Source organism: Oncorhynchus mykiss, chromosome 10, assembly GCF_013265735.2.
Source record: "Oncorhynchus mykiss isolate Arlee chromosome 10, USDA_OmykA_1.1, whole genome shotgun sequence".
NCBI lineage: Eukaryota > Metazoa > Chordata > Actinopteri > Salmoniformes > Salmonidae > Oncorhynchus > Oncorhynchus mykiss.
The window spans coordinates 7,558,118-7,580,624 of record NC_048574.1 but is presented as its reverse complement, the minus strand read 5'-3'; the positions used below and the strand labels follow the sequence as shown (position 1 = coordinate 7,580,624).

The 22,507-nt window shown below is 48.5% G+C and overlaps 1 protein-coding gene across 1 annotated transcript in view; it reads left to right on the top strand.

Annotated features, from left to right (window-relative positions):
• Positions 1 to 22,507, top strand: part of LOC110533304 (serine/arginine repetitive matrix protein 3-like) — a 189,165-nt gene that overhangs the window by 90,154 nt on the left and 76,504 nt on the right. Inside the window, exon 3 of the mRNA XM_036989600.1 lies at positions 20,263 to 20,364. Coding sequence (XP_036845495.1) covers positions 20,263 to 20,364 — 102 coding nt within the window. The remainder of the gene's footprint in view (positions 1 to 20,262; positions 20,365 to 22,507) is intronic.

The window sequence follows — 22,507 nt, the reverse complement described above, 5'->3', positions numbered from 1 at the left end:
GGCGCAGGGCTCAGAGAGGGGGATAAAGAGGATGAGGGGCAAAGGGCTCAGAGAGGAGGATAAAGAGGAAGAGGGGCGCAGGGCTCAGAGAGGAGAATAAAGAGGAAGAGTGGCGCAGGGCTCAGAGAGGAGGATAAAGAGGAAGAGGGGCAAAGGGCTCAGAGAGGGGACAAAGAGGAAGAGGGGCAAAGGGCTCAGAGAGGGGATAAAGAGGAAGAGGGGCAAAGGGCTCAGAGAGGAGATAAAGAGGAAGAGGGGCGCAGGGCTCAGAGAGGTGGATAGAGAGGAAGAGGGGCGCAGGGCTCAGAGAGAAAGAGGGGCGCAGGGTTCAGAGTAGAGGATGAAGAGGACGAGGGGCAAAGGGCTCAGAGAGGAGGATAAAGAGGAAGAGGGGCGCAGGGCTCAGAGAGGGGAATAGAGAGAAAAAGGGGCGCAGGGCTCAGAGAAGGGGATCGAAAGGAAGAGGGGCGCAGGGCTCAGAGAGGGGGATAGAGAGGAAGAGGGGCGCAGGGCTCAGAGAGGGGGATAGAGAGGAAGAGGGGCGCAGGGCTCAGAGAGGGGGATAGAGAGGAAGAGGGGCGCAGGGCTCAGAGAGGGGGATAGAGAGGAAGAGGGGCGCAGGGTTCAGAGAGGGGGATAGAGAGGAAGAGGGGCACAGGGCTCAGAGAGGGGGATAGAGAGGAAGAGGGGCACAGGCTTCAGAGAGGGGATAGAGAGGAAGAGGGGCGCAGGGCTCAGAGAGGGGGATAGAGAGAAAGAGGGGTGCAGGGCTCAGAGAGGGGGATAGAGAGGAAGAGGGGCGCAGGACTCAGAGAGGAGGATAAAGAGGAAGAGGGGCGCAGGGCTCAGAGAGGGGATAGAGAGGAAGAGGGGCACAGGGTTCAGAGAGGGGGATAGAGAGGAAGAGGGGCGCAAGGCTCAGAGAGGGGATAGAGAGGAAGAGGGGTGCAGGGCTCAGAGAGGGGATAAAGAGGAAGAGGGGCGCAGGGTTCAGAGAGAAAGAGGGGCGCAGGGCTCGGAGAAAAAAAGGGGCGCAGGGCTCAGAGAGAAAGAGGGGCGCAGGGCTCAGAGAGGGGGATAAAGAGGATGAGGGGCAAAGGGCTCAGAGAGGAGGATAAAGAGGAAGAGGGGCGCAGGGCTCAGAGAGGAGGATAAAGAGGAAGAGTGGCGCAGGGCTCAGAGAGGAGGATAAAGAGGAAGAGGGGCAAAGGGCTCAGAGAGGGGACAAAGAGGAAGAGGGGCAAAGGGCTCAGAGAGGGGATAAAGAGGAAGAGGAGCAAAGGGCTCAGAGAGGAGATAAAGAGGAAGAGGGGCGCAGGGCTCAGAGAGGGGGATAGAGAGGAAGAGGGGCGCAGGGCTCAGAGAGAAAGAGGGGCGCAGGGTTCAGAGTAGAGGATAAAGAGGACGAGGGGCAAAGGGCTCAGAGAGGAGGATAAAGAGGAAGAGGGGCGCAGGGCTCAGAGACTGGAATAGAGAGAAAGAGGGGCGCAGGGCTCAGAGAGGGGGATCGAAAGGAAGAGGGGCGCAGGGCTCAGAGAGGGGGATAGAGAGGAAGAGGGGCGCAGGGCTCAGAGAGGGGGATAGAGAGGAAGAGGGGCGCAGTGCTCAGAGAGGGGGATAGAGAGGAAGAGGGGCACAGGGCTCAGAGAGGGGGATAGAGAGGAAGAGGGGCACAGGGCTCAGAGAGGGGATAGAGAGGAAGAGGGGCGCAGGGCTCAGAGAGGGGGATAGAGAGATAGAGGGGTGCAGGGCTCAGAGAGGGGGATAGAGAGGAAGAGGGGCGCAGGATTCAGAGAGGAGGATAAAGAGGAAGAGGGGCGCAGGGCTCAGAGAGGGGATAGAGAGGAAGAGGGGCACAGGGTTCAGAGAGGGGGATAGAGAGGAAGAGGGGCGCAAGGCTCAGAGAGGGGATAGAGAGGAAGAGGGGCGCAGGGCTCAGAGAGGGGATAAAGAGGAAGAGGGGCGCAGGGTTCAGAGAGAAAGAGGGGCGCAGGGCTCAGAGAAAAAAAGGGGCGCAGGGCTCAGAGAGAAAGAGGGGCGCAGGGCTCAGAGAGGGGGATAAAGAGGACGAGGGGCAAAGGGCTCAGAGAGGAGGATAAAGAGGAAGAGGGGCGCAGGGCTCAGAGAGGAGGATAAAGAGGAAGAGGGGCAAAGGGCTCAGAGAGGGGATAAAGAGGAAGAGGGGCAAACGGCTCAGAGAGGAGATAAAGAGGAAGAGGGGCGCAGGGCTCAGAGAGGTGGATAGAGAGGAAGAGGGGCGCAGGGCTCAGAGAGAAAGAGGGGCGCAGGGTTCAGAGTAGAGGATAAAGAGGACGAGGGGCAAAGGGCTCAGAGAGGAGGATAAAGAGGAAGAGGAGCGCAGGGCTCAGAGAGGGGAATAGAGAGAAAGAGGGGCGCAGGGCTCAGAGAGGGGGATCGAAAGGAAGAGGGGCGCAGGGCTCAGAGAGGGGGATAGAGAGGAAGAGGGGCGCAGGGCTCAGAGAGGGGGATAGAGAGGAAGAGGGGCGCAGGGCTCAGAGAGGGTGATAGAGAGGAAGAGGGGCGCAGGGCTCAGAGAGGGGGATAGAGAGGAAGAGGGGCACAGGGCTCAGAGAGGGGGATAGAGAGGAAGAGGGGCACAGGGCTCAGAGAGGGGATAGAGAGGAAGAGGGGCGCAGGGCTCAGAGAGGGGGATAGAGAGAAAGAGGGGTGCAGGGCTCAGAGAGGGGGATAGAGAGGAAGAGGGGCAAAGGGCTCAGAGAGGGGACAAAGAGGAAGAGGGGCAAAGGGCTCAGAGAGGGGATAAAGAGGAAGAGGGGCAAACGGCTCAGAGAGGAGATAAAGAGGAAGAGGGGCGCAGGGCTCAGAGAGGTGGATAGAGAGGAAGAGGGGCGCAGGGCTCAGAGAGAAAGAGGGGCGCAGGGTTCAGAGTAGAGGATAAAGAGGACGAGGGGCAAAGGGCTCAGAGAGGATGATAAAGAGGAAGAGGGGCGCAGGGCTCAGAGAGGGGAATAGAGAGAAAGAGGGGCGCAGGGCTCAGAGAGGGGGATCGAAAGGAAGAGGGGCACAGGGCTCAGAGAGGGGGATAGAGAGGAAGAGGGGCACAGGGCTCAGAGAGGGGGATAGAGAGGAAGAGGGGCGCAGGGCTCAGAGAGGGGGATAGAGAGGAAGAGGGGCGCAGGGCTCAGAGAGGGGGATAGAGAGGAAGAGGGGCGCAGGGCTCAGAGAGCGGGATAGAGAGGAAGAGGGGTGCAGGGCTCAGAGAGGGGGATAGAGAGGAAGAGGGGCGCAGGGCTCAGAGAAGGGGATAGAGAGGAAGAGGGGCGCAGGGCTCAGAGAGGGGGATAGAGAGGAAGAGGGGCACAGGGCTCAGAGAGGGGATAGAGAGGAAGAGGGACGCAGGGCTCAGAGAGGGGGATAGAGAGAAAGAGGGGTGCAGGGCTCAGAGAGGGGGATAGAGAGGAAGAGGGGCGCAGGACTCAGAAAGGATGATAAAGAGGAAGAGGGGCGCAGGGCTCAGAGAGGGGATAGAGAGGAAGAGGGGCACAGGGTTCAGAGAGGGGGATAGAGAGGAAGAGGGGCGCAAGGCTCAGAGAGGGGATAGAGAGGAAGAGGGGCGCAGGGCTCAGAGAGGGGATAAAGAGGAAGAGGGGCGCAGGGTTCAGAGAGAAAGAGGGGCGCAGGGCTCAGAGAAAAAAAGGGGCGCAGGGCTCAGAGAGAAAGAGGAGCGCAGGGCTCAGAGAGGGGGATAAAGAGGATGAGGGGCAAAGGTCTCAGAGAGGAGGATAAAGAGGAAGAGGGGCGCAGGGCTCAGAGAGGAGGATAAAGAGGAAGAGTGGCGCAGGGCTCAGAGAGGAGGATAAAGAGGAAGAGGGGCAAAGGGCTCAGAGAGGGGGATAAAGAGGAAGAGGGGCAAAGGGCTCAGAGAGGGGGATAATGAGGAAGAGGGGCGCAGGGCTCAGAGAGGTGTATAGAGAGGAAGAGGGGCGCAGGGCTCAGAGAGGGGAATAGAGAGAAAGAGGGGCGCAGGGCTCAGAGAGGGGGATCGAAAGGAAGAGGGGCGCAGTGCTCAGAGAGGGGGATAGAGAGGAAGAGGGGCGCAGGGCTCAGAGAGAAAGAGGGGCGCAGGGTTCAGAGTAGAGGATAAAGAGGACGAGGGGCAAAGGGCTCAGAGAGGAGGATAAAGAGGAAGAGGAGCGCAGGGCTCAGAGAGGGGAATAGAGAGAAAGAGGGGCGCAGGGCTCAGAGAGGGGGATCGAAAGGAAGAGGGGCGCAGGGCTCAGAGAGGGGGATAGAGAGGAAGAGGGGCGCAGGGCTCAGAGAGGGGGATAGAGAGGAAGAGGGGCGCAGGGCTCAGAGAGGGGGATAGAGAGGAAGAGGGGCGCAGGGCTCAGAGAGGGGGATAGAGAGGAAGAGGGGCACAGGGCTCAGAGAGGGGGATAGAGAGGAAGAGGGGCACAGGGCTCAGAGAGGGGATAGAGAGGAAGAGGGGCGCAGGGCTCAGAGAGGGAGATAGAGAGAAAGAGGGGTGCAGGGCTCAGAGAGGGGGATAGAGAGGAAGAGGGGCAAAGGGCTCAGAGAGGGGACAAAGAGGAAGAGGGGCAAAGGGCTCAGAGAGGGGATAAAGAGGAAGAGGGGCAAACGGCTCAGAGAGGAGATAAAGAGGAAGAGGGGCGCAGGGCTCAGAGAGGTGGATAGAGAGGAAGAGGGGCGCAGGGCTCAGAGAGAAAGAGGGGCGCAGGGTTCAGAGTAGAGGATAAAGAGGACGAGGGGCAAAGGGCTCAGAGAGGATGATAAAGAGGAAGAGGGGCGCAGGGCTCAGAGAGGGGAATAGAGAGAAAGAGGGGCGCAGGGCTCAGAGAGGGGGATCGAAAGGAAGAGGGGCACAGGGCTCAGAGAGGGGGATAGAGAGGAAGAGGGGCACAGGGCTCAGAGAGGGGGATAGAGAGGAAGAGGGGCGCAGGGCTCAGAGAGGGGGATAGAGAGGAAGAGGGGCGCAGGGCTCAGAGAGGGGGATAGAGAGGAAGAGGGGCGCAGGGCTCAGAGAGCGGGATAGAGAGGAAGAGGGGTGCAGGGCTCAGAGAGGGGGATAGAGAGGAAGAGGGGCGCAGGGCTCAGAGAAGGGGATAGAAAGGAAGAGGGGCGCAGGGCTCAGAGAGGGGGATAGAGAGGAAGAGGGGCACAGGGCTCAGAGAGGGGATAGAGAGGAAGAGGGACGCAGGGCTCAGAGAGGGGGATAGAGAGAAAGAGGGGTGCAGGGCTCAGAGAGGGGGATAGAGAGGAAGAGGGGCGCAGGACTCAGAAAGGATGATAAAGAGGAAGAGGGGCGCAGGGCTCAGAGAGGGGATAGAGAGGAAGAGGGGCACAGGGTTCAGAGAGGGGGATAGAGAGGAAGAGGGGCGCAAGGCTCAGAGAGGGGATAGAGAGGAAGAGGGGCGCAGGGCTCAGAGAGGGGATAAAGAGGAAGAGGGGCGCAGGGTTCAGAGAGAAAGAGGGGCGCAGGGCTCAGAGAAAAAAAGGGGCGCAGGGCTCAGAGAGAAAGAGGAGCGCAGGGCTCAGAGAGGGGGATAAAGAGGATGAGGGGCAAAGGTCTCAGAGAGGAGGATAAAGAGGAAGAGGGGCGCAGGGCTCAGAGAGGAGGATAAAGAGGAAGAGTGGCGCAGGGCTCAGAGAGGAGGATAAAGAGGAAGAGGGGCAAAGGGCTCAGAGAGGGGACAAAGAGGAAGAGGGGCAAAGGGCTCAGAGAGGGGATAAAGAGGAAGAGGGGCAAAGGGCTCAGAGAGGGGATAACGAGGAAGAGGGGCGCAGGGCTCAGAGAGGTGTATAGAGAGGAAGAGGGGCGCAGGGCTCAGAGAGGGGAATAGAGAGAAAGAGGGGCGCAGGGCTCAGAGAGGGGGATCGAAAGGAAGAGGGGCGCAGGGCTCAGAGAGGGGGATAGAGAGGAAGAGGGGCACAGGGCTCAGAGAGGGGGATAGAGAGGAAGAGGGGCGCAGGGCTCAGAGAGGGGGATAGAGAGGAAGAGGGGCGCAGGGCTCAGAGAGGGGGTTAGAAAGGAAGAGGGGCGCAGGGCTCAGAGAGGGGAATAGAGAGAAAGAGGGGCGCAGGGCTCAGAGAGGGGGATCGAAAGGAAGAGGGGCGCAGGGCTCAGAGAGGGGGATAGAGAGGAAGAGGGGCACAGGGCTCAGAGAGGGGGATAGAGAGGAAGAGGGGCGCAGGGCTCAGAGAGGGGGATAGAGAGGAAGAGGGGCGCAGGGCTCAGAGAGGGGGTTAGAAAGGAAGAGGGGCGCAGGGCTCAGAGAGGGGGATAGAGAGGAAGAGGGGCGCAGGGCTCAGAGAGGGGGATAGAAAGGAAAAGGGGCGCAGGGCTCAGAGAGGGGGATAGAGAGGAAGAGGGCGCAGGGCTCAGAGAGGGGGATAGAAAGGAAGAGTGGCGCAGGGCTCAGAGAGTGGAAATAGAGAGGAAGAGGGAGTCTGTTGCAGGAGTCTGTTTTCATCTGCTAGTTGATCAACGCCAGTGGGTCACCCTCTAAACCTCCCAAATGCACGCACACACACATACACAGGCACGTAGGCATACATGTTTTCACGCGCGCGCGCTCACACACACACACACACACACACACACACACACACACACACACACACAGGCACCCTCCAAGGTCGTGGTCGGGGATTAGACTAGAGTGACAGGTTGCATGCCAACCCCCTTAACCACCCCACCCCACCCCCTCTACCACCACCCCACCCCCTACCAGCAGCCCCCCCCCCCCCCCCCCCCCCTCGACCAGCACCCCCCCCTCTTCCAGCACCCCCTCTACCAGCACCCCCTCTACCAGCACCCCCTCCTAGCAGTACACCTTCCCCCACCATCCTCCTCTCTCTCTCTCCCTTCCTCCCCACCCAGGCTTTATTAAACCAGTGGTTTAATCGTCTGCCGTGTGTTAGCCTCACAGCCTCACCCTGGGAGCCAATTAGAACAGCCAGGCAATTAAAAGAAACATGCTCATTAAGCTATCTGAAAGCTGCCAGCCTCTCCCATTTACTTTAGAACAGTCATGCCTCTGCAGGGGCCGGTCTAAGTAACATTCCATGGAGGGGGTCAGGGGTCGGGGTTGTAGTACATTGTGGGGTTTGAGTACCGGAATAGACTGGCTTGGAACCTGGCTGTTTTTTGAAGCAACATGGAGGCAAACGGTGGATGTCATGCAGACCTTGGTCTCTCTCAAGATGAAGGGGATGAGGCCCATCACAGGTGGCGGGCTACTTCCTGTGTCCGGTAATGATGTCAGAGTAGGTGGAAGGTCACACCGTTTCTATGGGGAACAGTCATTGTAAAGGATGGCTCTCATTTGTGAGTGTCAGAAAGTGTTCACACCCTTTGACTTTTTTAAAACATTTAGTTTTTGTTACAGCCTGAATTTGAAATAGATTTAAGGGAGATTTTGTGTCACTGACCTACACACAAAACCCCAGAATGTCAAAGTGGAATTATGTTGGGGCTCCTTAGTGGCCCAGCGGTCTAAGGCACTGCATCGCAGTGCTAGAGGCGTCACTACAGACGCCCTGGTTTGAATCCAGGCTGTATCACAACCGGCCGTGATTGGGAGTCCCATAGGACGGCGACGTACAATTGGCCCAGCGTCGTCCGGTTTTGGCCTTTGTAAATAAGATTTTAATTCAAAATGAAGGGAAAAAAAAGCAGACATTGAACATTCCTTAGGATATTGTGATGTCATTATGGGGTATTGTGATGTCATTATGGGGTATTGTGATGTCATTATGGGGTATTGTGATGTCATTATGGGGTATTGTGATGTCATTATGGGGTATTGTGTGTAGATTAGATTGATGAGGATTTTTAAATTTTATTTAATCCATTTTAGAATAAGGCTGTAACGTAAACAAAATGTGGAAAAAGTCAAGGGGTCTGAATACTTTCTGAATGCACCGTACGTTCACTTCACCAGACGGCTCTAGCTGTAATGCAGTTAGGCTAGGCTATATACAACTGACCTGGTAAAATAATGGATAAATAATAAAAAAATATACATATTTATACTAATATTATAGTGATTAAAAGTTCTACTCCTTCTAACAATAGCAGTGTGTTGTTTGTCAGGTGTTTTTCCAGGAAGTAATTGAGCTGTAATGAGCTTGTGCATCATTAGAGTCCCTGTGGAGAGTCTCAGCCTTCCCTCTGTCCTCTTAATGAGGGACGTAAACAGTCAGACAGGGATGCACTCTCTCTCTCTCAGTAATAATACCTATCGTTTCACATCTTCTCTCAGTAATAATACCTATCGTTTCACATCTTCTCTCAGTAATAATACCTATCGTTTCACATCTTCTCTCTCTCAGTAATAATACCTATCGTTTCACATCTTCTCTCAGTAATAATACCTATCGTTTCACATCTTCTCTCAGTAATAATACCTATCGTTTCACATCTTCTCTCAGTAATAATACCTATCGTTTCACATCTTCTCTCTCTCAGTAATAATACCTATCGTTTCACATCTTCTCTCAGTAATAATACCTATCGTTTCACATCTTCTCTCAGTAATAATACCTATCGTTTCACATCTTCTCTCAGTAATAATACCTATCGTTTCACATCTTCTCTCTCTCAGTAATAATACCTATCGTTTCACATCTTCTCTCAGTAATAATACCTATCGTTTCACATCTTCTCTCTCTCAGTAATAATACCTATCGTTTCACATCTTCTCTCAGTAATAATACCTATCGTTTCACATCTTCTCTCAGTAATAATACCTATCGTTTCACATCTTCTCTCTCTCAGTAATAATACCTATCGTTTCACATCTTCTCTCAGTAATAATACCTATCGTTTCACATCTTCTCTCTCTCAGTAATAATACCTATCGTTTCACATCTTCTCTCAGTAATAATACCTATCGTTTCACATCTTCTCTCACTCAGTAATAATACCTATCGTTTCACATCTTCTCTCAGTAATAATACCTACCGTTTCACATCTTCTCTCAGTAATAATAACTATCGTTTCACATCTTCTCTCAGTAATAATACCTATCATTTCACATCTTCTCTCAGTAATAATACCTATCGTTTCACATCTTCTCTCAGTAATAATACCTATCGTTTCACATCTTCTCTCACTCAGTAATAATACCTATCGTTTCACATCTTCTCTCACTCAGTAATAATACCTATCGTTTCACATGTCTTCTCTCACTCAGTAATAATACCTATCGTTTCACATCTTCTCTCACTCAGTAATAATACCTATCGTTTCACATGTCTTCTCTCACTCAGTAATAATAACTATCGTTTCACATCTTCTCTCACTCAGTAATAATACCTATCGTTTCACATCTTCTCTCACTCAGTAATAATACCTATCGTTTCACATCTTCTCTCACTCAGTAATAATACCTATCGTTTCACATCTTCTCTCACTCAGTAATAATACCTATCGTTTCACATCTTCTCTCACTCAGTAATAATACCTATCGTTTCACATCTTCTCTCACTCAGTAATAATACCTATCGTTTCACATGTCTTCTCTCACTCAGTAATAATAACTATCGTTTCACATCTTCTCTCACTCAGTAATAATACCTATCGTTTCACATCTTCTCTCACTCAGTAATAATACCTATCGTTTCACATCTTCTCTCAGTAATAATACCTATCGTTTCACATCTTCTCTCACTCAGTAATAATACCTATCGTTTCACATCTTCTCTCACTCAGTAATAATACCTATCGTTTCACATCTTCTCTCACTCAGTAATAATACCTATCGTTTCACATCTTCTCTCAGTAATAATAACTATCGTTTCACATCTTCTCTCACTCAGTAATAATAACTATCGTTTCACATCTTCTCTCACTCAGTAATAATACCTATCGTTTCACATCTTCTCTCACTCAGTAATAATACCTATCGTTTCACATCTTCTCTCACTCAGTAATAATACCTATCGTTTCACATCTTCTCTCACTCAGTAATAATACCTATCGTTTCACATCTTCTCTCACTCAGTAATAATACCTATCGTTTCACATCTTCTCTCAGTAATAATAACTATCGTTTCACATCTTCTCTCACTCAGTAATAATAACTATCGTTTCACATCTTCTCTCACTCAGTAATAATACCTATCGTTTCACATCTTCTCTCACTCAGTAATAATACCTATCGTTTCACATCTTCTCTCAGTAATAATAACTATCGTTTCACATCTTCTCTCACTCAGTAATAATAACTATCGTTTCACATCTTCTCTCACTCAGTAATAATACCTATCGTTTCACATCTTCTCTCACTCAGTAATAATACCTATCGTTTCACATCTTCTCTCACTCAGTAATAATACCTAACGTTTCACATCTTCTCTCACTCAGTAATCACTTTAGTTTTCTGTAGCTCAGATGGTAGTGTGGCCCTTGTAAACGCCAAGATAGTCACCTTGGATAAAAGTGTCTGTGGAAATGGCTTATATTATGAATGAAAACGACATGCTATCTCACAGTTAGTTAAAAACTCTCCTTTCATATAACCTCACACACTTAGTTAAAACTACACACTGCTGTATACTTGATGGACTGGGGCTTGGCTAGTCCTCCATCCGCGGCCCACAACTGCTGGGCTATCTTAGAAAAGCTGTGATGAGACTGAGGAAAGAGCTCCATTCACCTCCATTCACCTCCCTAGGACAATATTATGTGGAGCATCAGGGGAATACAGAGATCTGTTTGTTTAAGGATGATCAAATCCAATTGTATTAATCACATGGGCCAAATACAACAGGTGTAGACCCTTACAGTGAAATGCTTACTTACCAGACCCCTAACCAACAATGCAGTTTCAAAAAAATATGGATAAGAATAAGAAATAAAAGTAACAAGTAATTAAGAGCAGCATTGTGGAGACTATATACAGGGTATTACAGTACAGAGTCAATGTGGAGACTATATACAGGGTATTACGGTACAGAGTCAATGTGGAGGCTATATACAGGGTATTACGGTACAGAGTCAATGTGGAGGCTATATAGAGGGGGTACCGGTACAGAGTCAATGTGGAGGCTATATACAGAGGGGTACCGGTACAGAGTCAATGTGGAGACTATATACAGGGGGTACCGGTACAGAGTCAATGTGGAGGCTATATACAGGGGGTACCGGTACAGAGTCAATGTAGAGGCTATATACAGGGGGTACCGGTACAGAGTCAATGTGGAGACTATATACAGGGGGGTACCGGTACAGAGTCAATGTGGAGACTATATACAGGGGGGTACCGGTACAGAGTCAATGTGGAGACTATATACAGGGGGGTACCGGTACAGAGTCAATGTGGAGACTATATACAGGGGGGTACTGGTACAGAGTCAATGTGGAGACTATATACAGGGGGGTACCGGTACAGAGTCAGTGTGGAGGTTATATACAGGGGGGTACCGGTACAGAGTCAATGTGGAGACTATATACAGGGGGTACCGGTACAGAGTCAATGTGGAGACTATATAAAGGGGGTACCGGTACAGAGTCAATGTGGAGACTATATACAGGGGGGTACCGGTACAGAGTCAGTGTGGAGGCTATATACAGGGGGTACCGGTACAGAGAAATTACACTGATTATACTCAGACAGGGACCAAAACGTTTAGGCATATTGGACACAGAACGATACACATGGGATATTTTCGCAAACACATACAGATGTAGAATCTTAATTTGAGCCAGTTTGCTAAAGCAGGAAAAATAATCCTGCAGCAACAGGAAATGTGAATCATTAAATTGATTCTGATTTACAGACAATTTTTTTCCCATGACGTGAAAGTGGAAATGACAAACTTCCTTTTTTGAACCTCAAATACACTTCAAGTTTAGAAATGTCCTTTCTTAAAGTTACTATTGAAAAATCCCAGAGACCTTATAATCTTTACGTTAGTAGACAAGAAAAAAGAGAGGGAGACAGACAGGATGAGATAGAAAGATACAAAAGGGGTGGACATTCAATCCCTCTCCTGGTCAGTTCGTTTTGTTGTGTAAAACAACAAGACTACGACAACAGAACTAATTAACAGACAAGATCTGAGATGTGAAGTGTGGCTGCTCGTCGAGACTAACAGCCACCGACAATTACTCAATACCATTTACCACATTGATTTTAAGTTTAGAATAGATTTTTTATTTTTGATTTTTTACGACTCTAATGCAACTGAAAAAGCAAGCTCACATCTGAGAGACCCAGAAAGGACAGATTTGATTGTGTTACAGTGAACACTGAATCATTCCCAGCAGCTAGGATATTACAGATTTGATTGTGTTACAGTGAACACTGAATCAAATCAAATCAAATCAAATTTTATTTGTCACATACACATGGTTAGCAGATGTTAATGCGAGTGTAGCGAAATGCTTGTGCTTCTAGTTCCGACAATGCAGTAATAACAAGTAATCTAACTAACAATTCCAAAACTACTGTCTTGTACACAGTGTAAGGGGATAAAGAATATGTACATAAGGATATATGAATGAGTGATGGTACAGAGCAGCATAGGCAAGATACAGTAGATGGTATCGAGTACAGTATATACATATGAGATGAGTATGTAAACAAAGTGGCATAGTATAGTATAAAGTGGCTAGTGATACATGTATTACATAAGGATACCGTCGATGATATAGAGTACAGTATATACGTATGCATATGAGATGAATAATGTAGGGTAAGTAACATTATATAAGGTAGCTAGGATATTACATTTTGTCTTTAGTTGTCCATGGATGCATTTAAATCTCCTTTTTTATTTATATATATAGAAAGAGTGGGCATATAAACCCACACTCTTTGTGTCTGGAAAGAAGAGAGTTCAGGGAAAATAAATTACACAACTGTTTCTTTCTCTGCAGAGAGGCCTGTCATCTCCAACAAACATCGTCTGGTCAGTAGTTCCACAGGTGCTGCAGGGGTCTTATAGTCCTACAGCCCATCAACATCAACCCCAGTGTTGTTGTAAAACCATGGTCATTTACACACACCGTTAAGTGTATGCCCATTGCCAAGGGTTAACCAATCCCCTCAGACCATCCTGCAGGCTAGACCAATCAGGGATAACGGAGGGCATGACGTGTGACTGTAGGCTGGGCCTTAAAACCTTGGGAGAGGAATCAATAGAAGGAATGAGGATGGGGAGGAGGAGAAAGATGAGACAGTACACGATGTCCATCCATTCAACAGAGATCTTTTAGCTTTGGGTTCTGCTTCTGACCCCCCATGTGTATCTTTTACACTAGCTGTCAATAAACAGACTGTCTCAAGCGTTAACACATCTCAGGCTGCTATCATCAGGACAGTGAAGTGTGAAGGAAGGAGAGCGCCTAAAACCAGCCATTTTGTCATGGTGTGTGATCAGTGCACAATAAAGCCCTTTTTGTGGGGTAAAACTCATTCTGATTGTCTGGACCTGGCTCCCCAGTGGGTGGATCTGGCTCCCAAGGGGAAGGCCTGCACCACTGCCCAGTCATGTGAAATCCATAGATTAGGGGCCTAATTTATTTATTTCAATTGACTGATTTCCTTCTATGAACTGTAACTAAGTAAAATATTCAAAATGGTTGCATGTAGGGTTTATATTTTTGTTCAGTGTACGTGCATGTCTTTTGTCTACAGTAAAGCATTCTGTACAGTAACATTACATATGGTGATGTGGCTTGCCTCATGCATGGAAAGCTATGAATATAAAGTGAGTTGAGTTTTTCACCCGTCTGTTGTGGTGTGATGTGGTTGACAGATCTGCTAGGCTGAAAGATTGCAATACAGTGTGTGCTGTCACAAACGTAAACGCGCTGGGCTAGTCTGGAATATATAGAGGACTGATAGCACTGGGCTAGTCTGGGATATATAGAGGACTGATAGCACTGGGCTAGTCTGGGATAAATGCAGGACTGATAGCACTGGGCTAGTCTGGGATATATAGAGGACTGATAGCACTGGGCTAGTCTGGGATATATAGAGGACTGATAGCACTGGGCTAGTCTGGGATATATAGAGGACTGATAGTGCTGGGCTAGTCTGGGATATATAGAGGACTGATAGCACTGGGCTAGTCTGGGATATATAGAGGACTGATAGCACTGGGCTAGTCTGGGATATATAGAGGACTGATAGTGCTGGGCTAGTCTGGGATATATAGAGGACTGATAGCACTGGGCTAGTCTGGGATATATAGAGGTCTGATAGCACTGGGCTAGTCTGGGATATATAGAGGACTGATAGCACTGGGCTAGTCTGGGATATATAGAGGACTGATAGCACTGGGCTAGTCTTGGATAAATTAAGGACTGATAGCACCGGGCTAGTCTGGGATAAATGCAGGACTGATAGCACTGGGCTAGTCTGGGATATATAGAGGACTAATAGCACTGGGCTAGTCTGGGATAAATGCAGGACTGATAGCACCGGGCGAGTCTGGGATATATAGAGGACTGATAGCACTGGGCTAGTCTGGGATATATAGAGGACTGATAGCACCGGGCTAGTCTGGGATATATAGAGGACTGATAGCACTGGGCTAGTCTGGGATATATAGAGGACTGATAGCACTGGGCTAGTCTGGGATAAATGCAGGACTGATAGCACCGGGCGAGTCTGGGATATATAGAGGACTGATAGCACTGGGCTAGTCTGGGATATATAGAGGACTGATAGCACTGGGCTAGTCTGGGATATATAGAGGACTGATAGCACTGGGCTAGTCTGGGATATATAGAGGACTAATAGCACCGGGCTAGTCTGGGATATATAGAGGACTGATAGCACTGGGCTAGTCTGGGATATATAGAGGACTGATAGCACTGGGCTAGTCTGGGATATATAGAGGACTGATAGCACTGGGCTAGTCTGGGATAAATGCAGGACTGATAGCACTGGGCTAGTCTGGGATATATAGAGGACTGATAGCACTGGGCTAGTCTGGGATATATAGAGGACTGATAGCACTGGGCTAGTCTGGGATATATAGAGGACTGATAGCACTGGGCTAGTCTGGGATATATAGAGGACTGATAGCACTGGGCTAGTCTGGGATATACAGAGGACTGATAGCACTGGGCTAGTCTGGGATATACAGAGGACTGATAGCACTGGGCTAGTCTGGGATAAATGCAGGACTGATAGCGCTGGGCTAGTCTGGGATATATAGAGGACTGATAGCACTGTGCTAGCCTGGGATATATAGAGGACTGATAGCACCGGGCTAGTCTGGGATAAAAGCAGGACTGATAGCATCGGGCTAGTCTGGGATATATAGAGGACTGATAGCACTGGGCTAGTCTGGGATATATAGAGGACTGATAGCACTGGGCTAGTCTGGGATAAAAGCAGGACTGAAAGCACTGGGCTAGTCTGGGATATATAGAGGACTGATAGCACTGGGCTAGTCTGGGATAAAAGCAGGACTGATAGCATCGGGCTAGTCTGGGATATATAGAGGACTGATAGCACTGGGCTAGTCTGGGATATATAGAGGACTGATAGCACTGGGCTAGTCTGGGATATATAGAGGACTGATAGCACTGGGCTAGTCTGGATTATATAGAGGACTGATAGCACTGGGCTAGTCTGGGATAAATGCAGTACGGATAGCACTGGGCTAGTCTGGGATATATAGAGGTCTGATAGCACTGGGCTAGTCTGGGATATATAGAGGACTGATAGCACTGGGCTAGTCTGGGATATATAGAGGACTGATAGCACTGGGCTAGTCTTGGATAAATTAAGGACTGATAGCACCGGGCTAGTCTGGGATAAATGCAGGACTGATAGCACTGGGCTAGTCTGGGATATATAGAGGACTAATAGCACTGGGCTAGTCTGGGATAAATGCAGGACTGATAGCACCGGGCGAGTCTGGGATATATAGAGGACTGATAGCACTGGGCTAGTCTGGGATATATAGAGGACTGATAGCACTGGGCTAGTCTGGGATATATAGAGGACTGATAGCACTGGGCTAGTCTGGGATATATAGAGGACTGATAGCACTGGGCTAGTCTGGGATAAATGCAGGACTGATAGCACCGGGCGAGTCTGGGATATATAGAGGACTGATAGCACTGGGCTAGTCTGGGATATATAGAGGACTGATAGCACTGGGCTAGTCTGGGATATATAGAGGACTGATAGCACTGGGCTAGTCTGGGATATATAGAGGACTAATAGCACCGGGCTAGTCTGGGATATATAGAGGACTGATAGCACTGGGCTAGTCTGGGATATATAGAGGACTGATAGCACTGGGCTAGTCTGGGATATATAGAGGACTGATAGCACTGGGCTAGTCTGGGATAAATGCAGGACTGATAGCACTGGGCTAGTCTGGTATATATAGAGGACTGATAGCTCTGGGCTAGTCTAGGATAAATGCAGGACTGATAGCACTGGGCTAGTCTGGGATATATAGAGGACTGATAGCACTGGGCTAGTCTGGGATATATAGAGGACTGATAGCACTGGGCTAGTCTGGGATATATAGAGGACTGATAGCACTGGGCTAGTCTGGGATATATAGAGGACTGATAGCACTGGGCTAGTCTGGGATATACAGATGACTGATAGCACTGGGCTAGTCTGGGATATACAGAGGACTGATAGCACTGGGCTAGTCTGGGATAAATGCAGGACTGATAGCGCTGGGCTAGTCTGGGATATATAGAGGACTGATAGCACTGTGCTAGCCTGGGATATATAGAGGACTGATAGCACCGGGCTAGTCTGGGATAAAAGCAGGACTGATAGCATCGGGCTAGTCTGGGATATATAGAGGACTGATAGCACTGGGCTAGTCTGGGATATATAGAGGACTGATAGCACTGGGCTAGTCTGGGATAAAAGCAGGACTGAAAGCACTGGGCTAGTCTGGGATATATAGAGGACTGATAGCACTGGGCTAGTCTGGGATAAAAGCAGGACTGATAGCATCGGGCTAGTCTGGGATATATAAAGGACTGATAGCACTGGGCTAGTCTGGGATATATAGAGGACTGATAGCACTGGGCTAGTCTGGGATATATAGAGGACTGATAGCACTGGGCTAGTCTGGATTATATAGAGGACTGATAGCACTGGGCTAGTCTGGGATAAATGCAGTACGGATAGCACTGGGCTAGTCTGGGATATATAGAGGACTGATCGCACTGGGCTAGTCTGGGATATATAGAGGACTGATAGCACTGGGCTAGTCTGGGATATATAGAGGACTGATAGCGCTGGGCTAGTCTGGGATATATAGAGGACTGATAGCACCGGGCTAGTCTGGGATATATAGAGGACTGATAGCACTGGGCTAGTCTGGGATATATAGAGGACTGATAGCACCGGGCTAGTCTGGGATATATAGAGGACTGATAGCACCGGGCTAGTCTGGGATATATAGAGGACTGATAGCACTGGGCTAGTCTGGGATATATAGAGGATTAGTTCCTCGCTGAATGTTTCCTGGAGTTGTGTCCTGTCCTCCTAGTTCCTCGCTGGATGTTTCCCTGGAGTTGTGTCCTGTCCTCCTAGTTCCTCGCTGAATGTTTCCCTGGAGTTGTGTCCTGTCCTCCTAGTTCCTCGCTGAATGTTTCCCTGGAGTTGTGTCCTGTCCTCCTAGTTCCTCGCTGAATGTTTCCCTGGAGTTGTGTCCTGTCCTCCTAGTTCCTCGCTGGATGTTTCCCTGGAGTTGTGTCCTGTCCTCCTAGTTCCTCGCTGAATGTTTCCCTGGAGTTGTGTCCTGTCCACCTAGTTCCTCGCTGGCTGTTTCTGTTCAGACTGAGTGCTCTGTTCTGCCATTGCTCCAACAGAACTAACTGGCAGGCAGTCATGCACACTGTCCAGAACTGTCCGATCTGTGTGTGGACACTGGAGCGGCTGTCAGTGTTCATGTCTGACCAGGTTTGTTACAAAGCTACTCTTGAGAAATATAGTTAGATACAGTTGACCTAGTACTGCACTAGTGAACATGGCTACAAAACATGCATTCGATGGGCAACGATGGCTCATTTTTGGGGGGATTTCCCGTCATGTCAAGCAAAAATACAACCACAGGTACACCTCCAATTGACTCAAATTATGTCAATTAGCCTATCAGAAGCTTCTAAAGCCATGACATCATTTTCCCGGAATTTTCCAAGCTGTTTAAAGGCACAGTCAACCTAGTGTATGTAAACTTCTGACCCACTGGAATTGTGATACAGTGAAATAATCTGTCTGTAAACAATTGTTGGAAAAATGACTTGTGTCGTGCACAAAGTAGATGTCCTTACCGACTTGCCAAAAGTATAGTTTGTTAACAAGAAATTGAAGGTTGAAAAACAAGTTTTAATGACTCCAACCTAAGTGTATGTAAACTTCCGACTTCAACTGTACATGTATTTGACTTTGACATGACTTAAACCGCAGAGATCCTATTAACTTAGTCATTTGCAATTTGATGTTTTTGATCGCAGTCCACAGGATTCTAGCCAAATGCTGATAATATTGATAAAATGTCTACCAGGTGGACTCTGTGTTGTTGTACCACAGGGCTTCCATTCAGTCACAGTAAGACATGGTATGTAGAGAGGGGCCTAAAGGAGGACTCTGTGTTGTTGTACCACAGGGCTTCCATTCAGTCACAGTAAGACATGGTATGTAGAGAGGGGCCTAAAGGAGGACTCTGTGTTGTTGTACCACAGGGCTTCCATTCAGTCACAGTAAGACATGGTATGTAGAGAGGGGCCTAAAGGAGGACTCTGTGTTGTTGTACCACAGGGCTTCCATTCAGTCACAGTAAGACATGGCATGTAGAGAGGGGCCTAAAGGAGGACTCTGTGTTGTTGTACCACAGGGCTTCCATTCAGTCACAGTAAGACATGGTATGTAGAGAGGGGCCTAAAGGAGGACTCTGTGTTGTTGTACCACAGGGCTTCCATTCAGTCACAGTAAGACATGGTATGTAGAGAGGGGCCTAAAGGAGGACTCTGTGTTGTTGTACCACAGGGCTTCCATTCAGTCACAGTAAGACATGGTATGTAGAGAGGGGCCTAAAGGAGGACTCTGTGTTGTTGTACCACAGGGCTTCCATTCAGTCACAGTAAGACATGGTATGTAGAGAGGGGCCTAAAGGAGGACTCTGTGTTGTTGTACCACAGGGCTTCCATTCAGTCACAGTAAGACATGGTATGTAGAGAGGGGCCTAAAGGAGGACTCTGTGTTGTTGTACCACAGGGCTTCCATTCAGTCACAGTAAGACATGGTATGTAGAGAAGGGCCTAAAGGAGGACTCTGTGTTGTTGTACCACAGGGCTTCCATTCAGTCACAGTAAGACATGGTATGTAGAGAGGGGCCTAAAGGAGGACTCTGTGTTGTTGTACCGCAGGGCTTCCATTCAGTCACAGTAAGACATGGTATGTAGAGAAGGGCCTAAAGGAGGACTCTGTGTTGTTGTACCACAGGGCTTCCATTCAGTCACAGTAAGACATGGTATGTAGAGAGGGGCCTAAAGGAGGACTCTGTGTTGTTGTACCACAGGGCTTCCATTCAGTCACAGTAAGACATGGTATGTAGAGAGGGGCCTAAAGGAGGACTCTGTGTTGTTGTACCACAGGGCTTCCATTCAGTCACAGTAAGACATGGTATGTAGAGAAGGGCCTAAAGGAGGACTCTGTGTTGTTGTACCACAGGGCTTCCATTCAGTCACAGTAAGACATGGTATGTAGAGAAGGGCCTAAAGGAGGACTCTGTGTTGTTGTACCACAGGGCTTCCATTCAGTCACAGTAAGAGATGGTGTGTAGATTTTAAAAAGCCTGAAGAAAGGACTCATGGAGAAGCAAATCATTTTGAATGTCCTTTCACCATTTGGGGTGTTGTGTGTCAACGAAGCCGTACTGAGGGAACACCCTTCCACCGTCTCCTTCTTGCCACGCTGGAAATGTGTGTCTGAGTGTTTCTCCTCTGGCGTTTGGAGATGACATGGTGTTATGTACGCACGACCGCCTGTTGTGACAGATGGCAATTAGCCTTGCTGCTCTCTCTGAAAGGACAGACGATGTGTGTGTGTGTGTGTGTGTGTGTGTGTGTGTGTGTGTGTGTGTGTGTGTGTGTGTGTGTGTGTGTGTGTGTGTGTGTGTGTGTGTGTGTGTGTGTGTGTGTGTGTGTGTGTGCGTGTGTGTGTGTGTGTCTGTGTGAATTATTTGCTGTGTTGAGTGTGTTGTTGCTATCCTCCCACTGACTGGGTGGGTTTGATCTGTGCTCTCCTGTAGGTACTCTGAGGAGGAGATCAGGCAGAAGGTCGGCACCTTCAGACAGATGCTGATGGAGAAAGAAGGAGTGATCACCAGAGAGAGAGCACACACTGACCCAACGTAAGTCACGCTCTCTACCATATCTCTCTCACTCCCTCTCTCTTTCGCTCTGTCTCTGTCGACACTCTCTCTCTCTCTCTCTCTCTCTCTCTCTCTCGCTCTCTGTGTCTCTCTGTGTCTCTCTCTCTGTGTCTCTCTCTCTGTGTGTCTCTCTGCCCTTCTCTCTCTCTCTCTCTCTCTCTCTCTCTCTTTCTCTCTGTGTCTCGCTCTGTCTTTCTCTCTGTCTCGCTCTGCCTCTCTCTCTGTGTGTCTCTCTCTGTCTCTCCCTCTCTTTCTCTCTCTTTCCCTCTCTCTTTTCCTCTCTCTTTCTCTCTCTCTCTCAATTCAATTCAATTCAATTCAAGGGCTTTATTGGCATGGGAAACATGTGTTAACATTGCCAAAGCAAGTGAGGTAGACAACATACAAAGTTAATATATAAAGTGAAAAACAACTAAAATTAACAGTAAACATTACACATACAGAGGTTTCAAAACAGTAAAGACATTACAAATGTCATATTATATATATATATATATATACACAGTGTTTTAACAATGTACAAATGGTTAAAGGACACAAGATAAAATAAATAAGCATAAATATGGGTTGTATTTACAATGGTGTGTGTTCTTCACTGGTTGCCCTTTTCTCGTGGCAACAGGTCACAAATCTTGCTGCTGTGATGGCACACTGTGGAATTTCACCCAGTAGATATGGGAGTTTTTCAAATTTGGATTTGTTTTCGAATTCTTTGTGGATCTGTGTAATCTGAGGGAAATATGTCTCTCTAATATGGTCATACATTGGGCAGGAGGTTAGGAAGTGCAGCTCAGTTTCCACCTCATTTTGTGGGCAGTGAGCACATAGCCTGTCTTCTCTTGAGAGCCATGTCTGCCTACGGTGGCCTTTCTCAATAGCAAGGCTATGCTCACTGAGTCTGTACATAGTCAAAGCTTTCCTTAATTTTGGGTCAGTCACAGTGGTCAGGTATTCTGCCGCTGTGTACTCTCTGTTTAGGGCCAAATAGCATTCTAGTTTGCTCTGTTTTTTTGTTAATTCTTTCCAATGTGTCAAGTAATTATCTTTTTGTTTTCTCATGATTTGGTTGGGTCTAATTGTGCTGTTGTCCTGGGGCTCTGTAGGGTGTGTTTGTGTTTGTGAACAGAGCCCCAGGACCAGCTTGCTTAGGGGACTCTTCTCCAGGTTCATCTCTCTGTAGGTGATGGCTTTGTTATGGAAGGTTTGTGAATCACTTCCTTTTAGGTGGTTGTAGAATTTAACGGCTCTTTTCTGGATTTTGATAATTAGTGGGTATCGGCCTAATTCTGCTCTGCATGCATTATTTGGTGTTCTACGTTGTACACGGAGGATATTTTTGCAGAATTCTGCGTGCAGAGTCTCAATTTGGTGTTTGTCCCATTTTGTGAAGTCTTGGTTGGTGAGCGGACCCCAGACCTCACAACCATAAAGGGCAATGGGCTCTATGACTGATTCAAGTATTTTTAGCCAAATCCTAATTGGTATGTTGAAATTTATGTTTCTTTTGATGGCATAGAATGCCCTTCTTGCCTTGTCTCTCAGATCTTTCACAGCTTTGTGGAAGTTACCTGTGGCGCTGATGTTTAGGCCAAGGTATGTATAGTTTTTTGTGTGCTCTAGGGCAACAGTGTCTAGATGGAATTTGTATTTGTGGTCCTGGTGACTGGACCTTTTTTGGAACACCATTATTTTGGTCTTACTGAGATTTACTGTCAGGGCCCAGGTCTGACAGAATCTGTGCATAAGATCTAGGTGCTGCTGTAGGCCCTCCTTGGTTGGTGACAGAAGCACCAGATCATCGGCAAACAGCAGACATTTGACTTCGGATTCTAGCAGGGGGAGGCCGGGTGCTGCCGACTTTTCTAGTGCCCGCGCCAATTCGTTGATATATATGTTGAAGAGGGTGGGGCTTAAGCTGCATCCCTGTCTAACCCCACGACCCTGTGTGAAGAAATGTGTGTGTTTTTTACCAATTTTAACCGCACACTTGTTGTTTGTGTACATGGATTTTATAATGTCGTATGTTTTACCCCCAACACCACTTTCCATCAGTTTGTATAGCAGACCCTCATGCCAGATTGAGTCGAAGGCTTTTTTGAAATCAACAAAGCATGAGAAGACT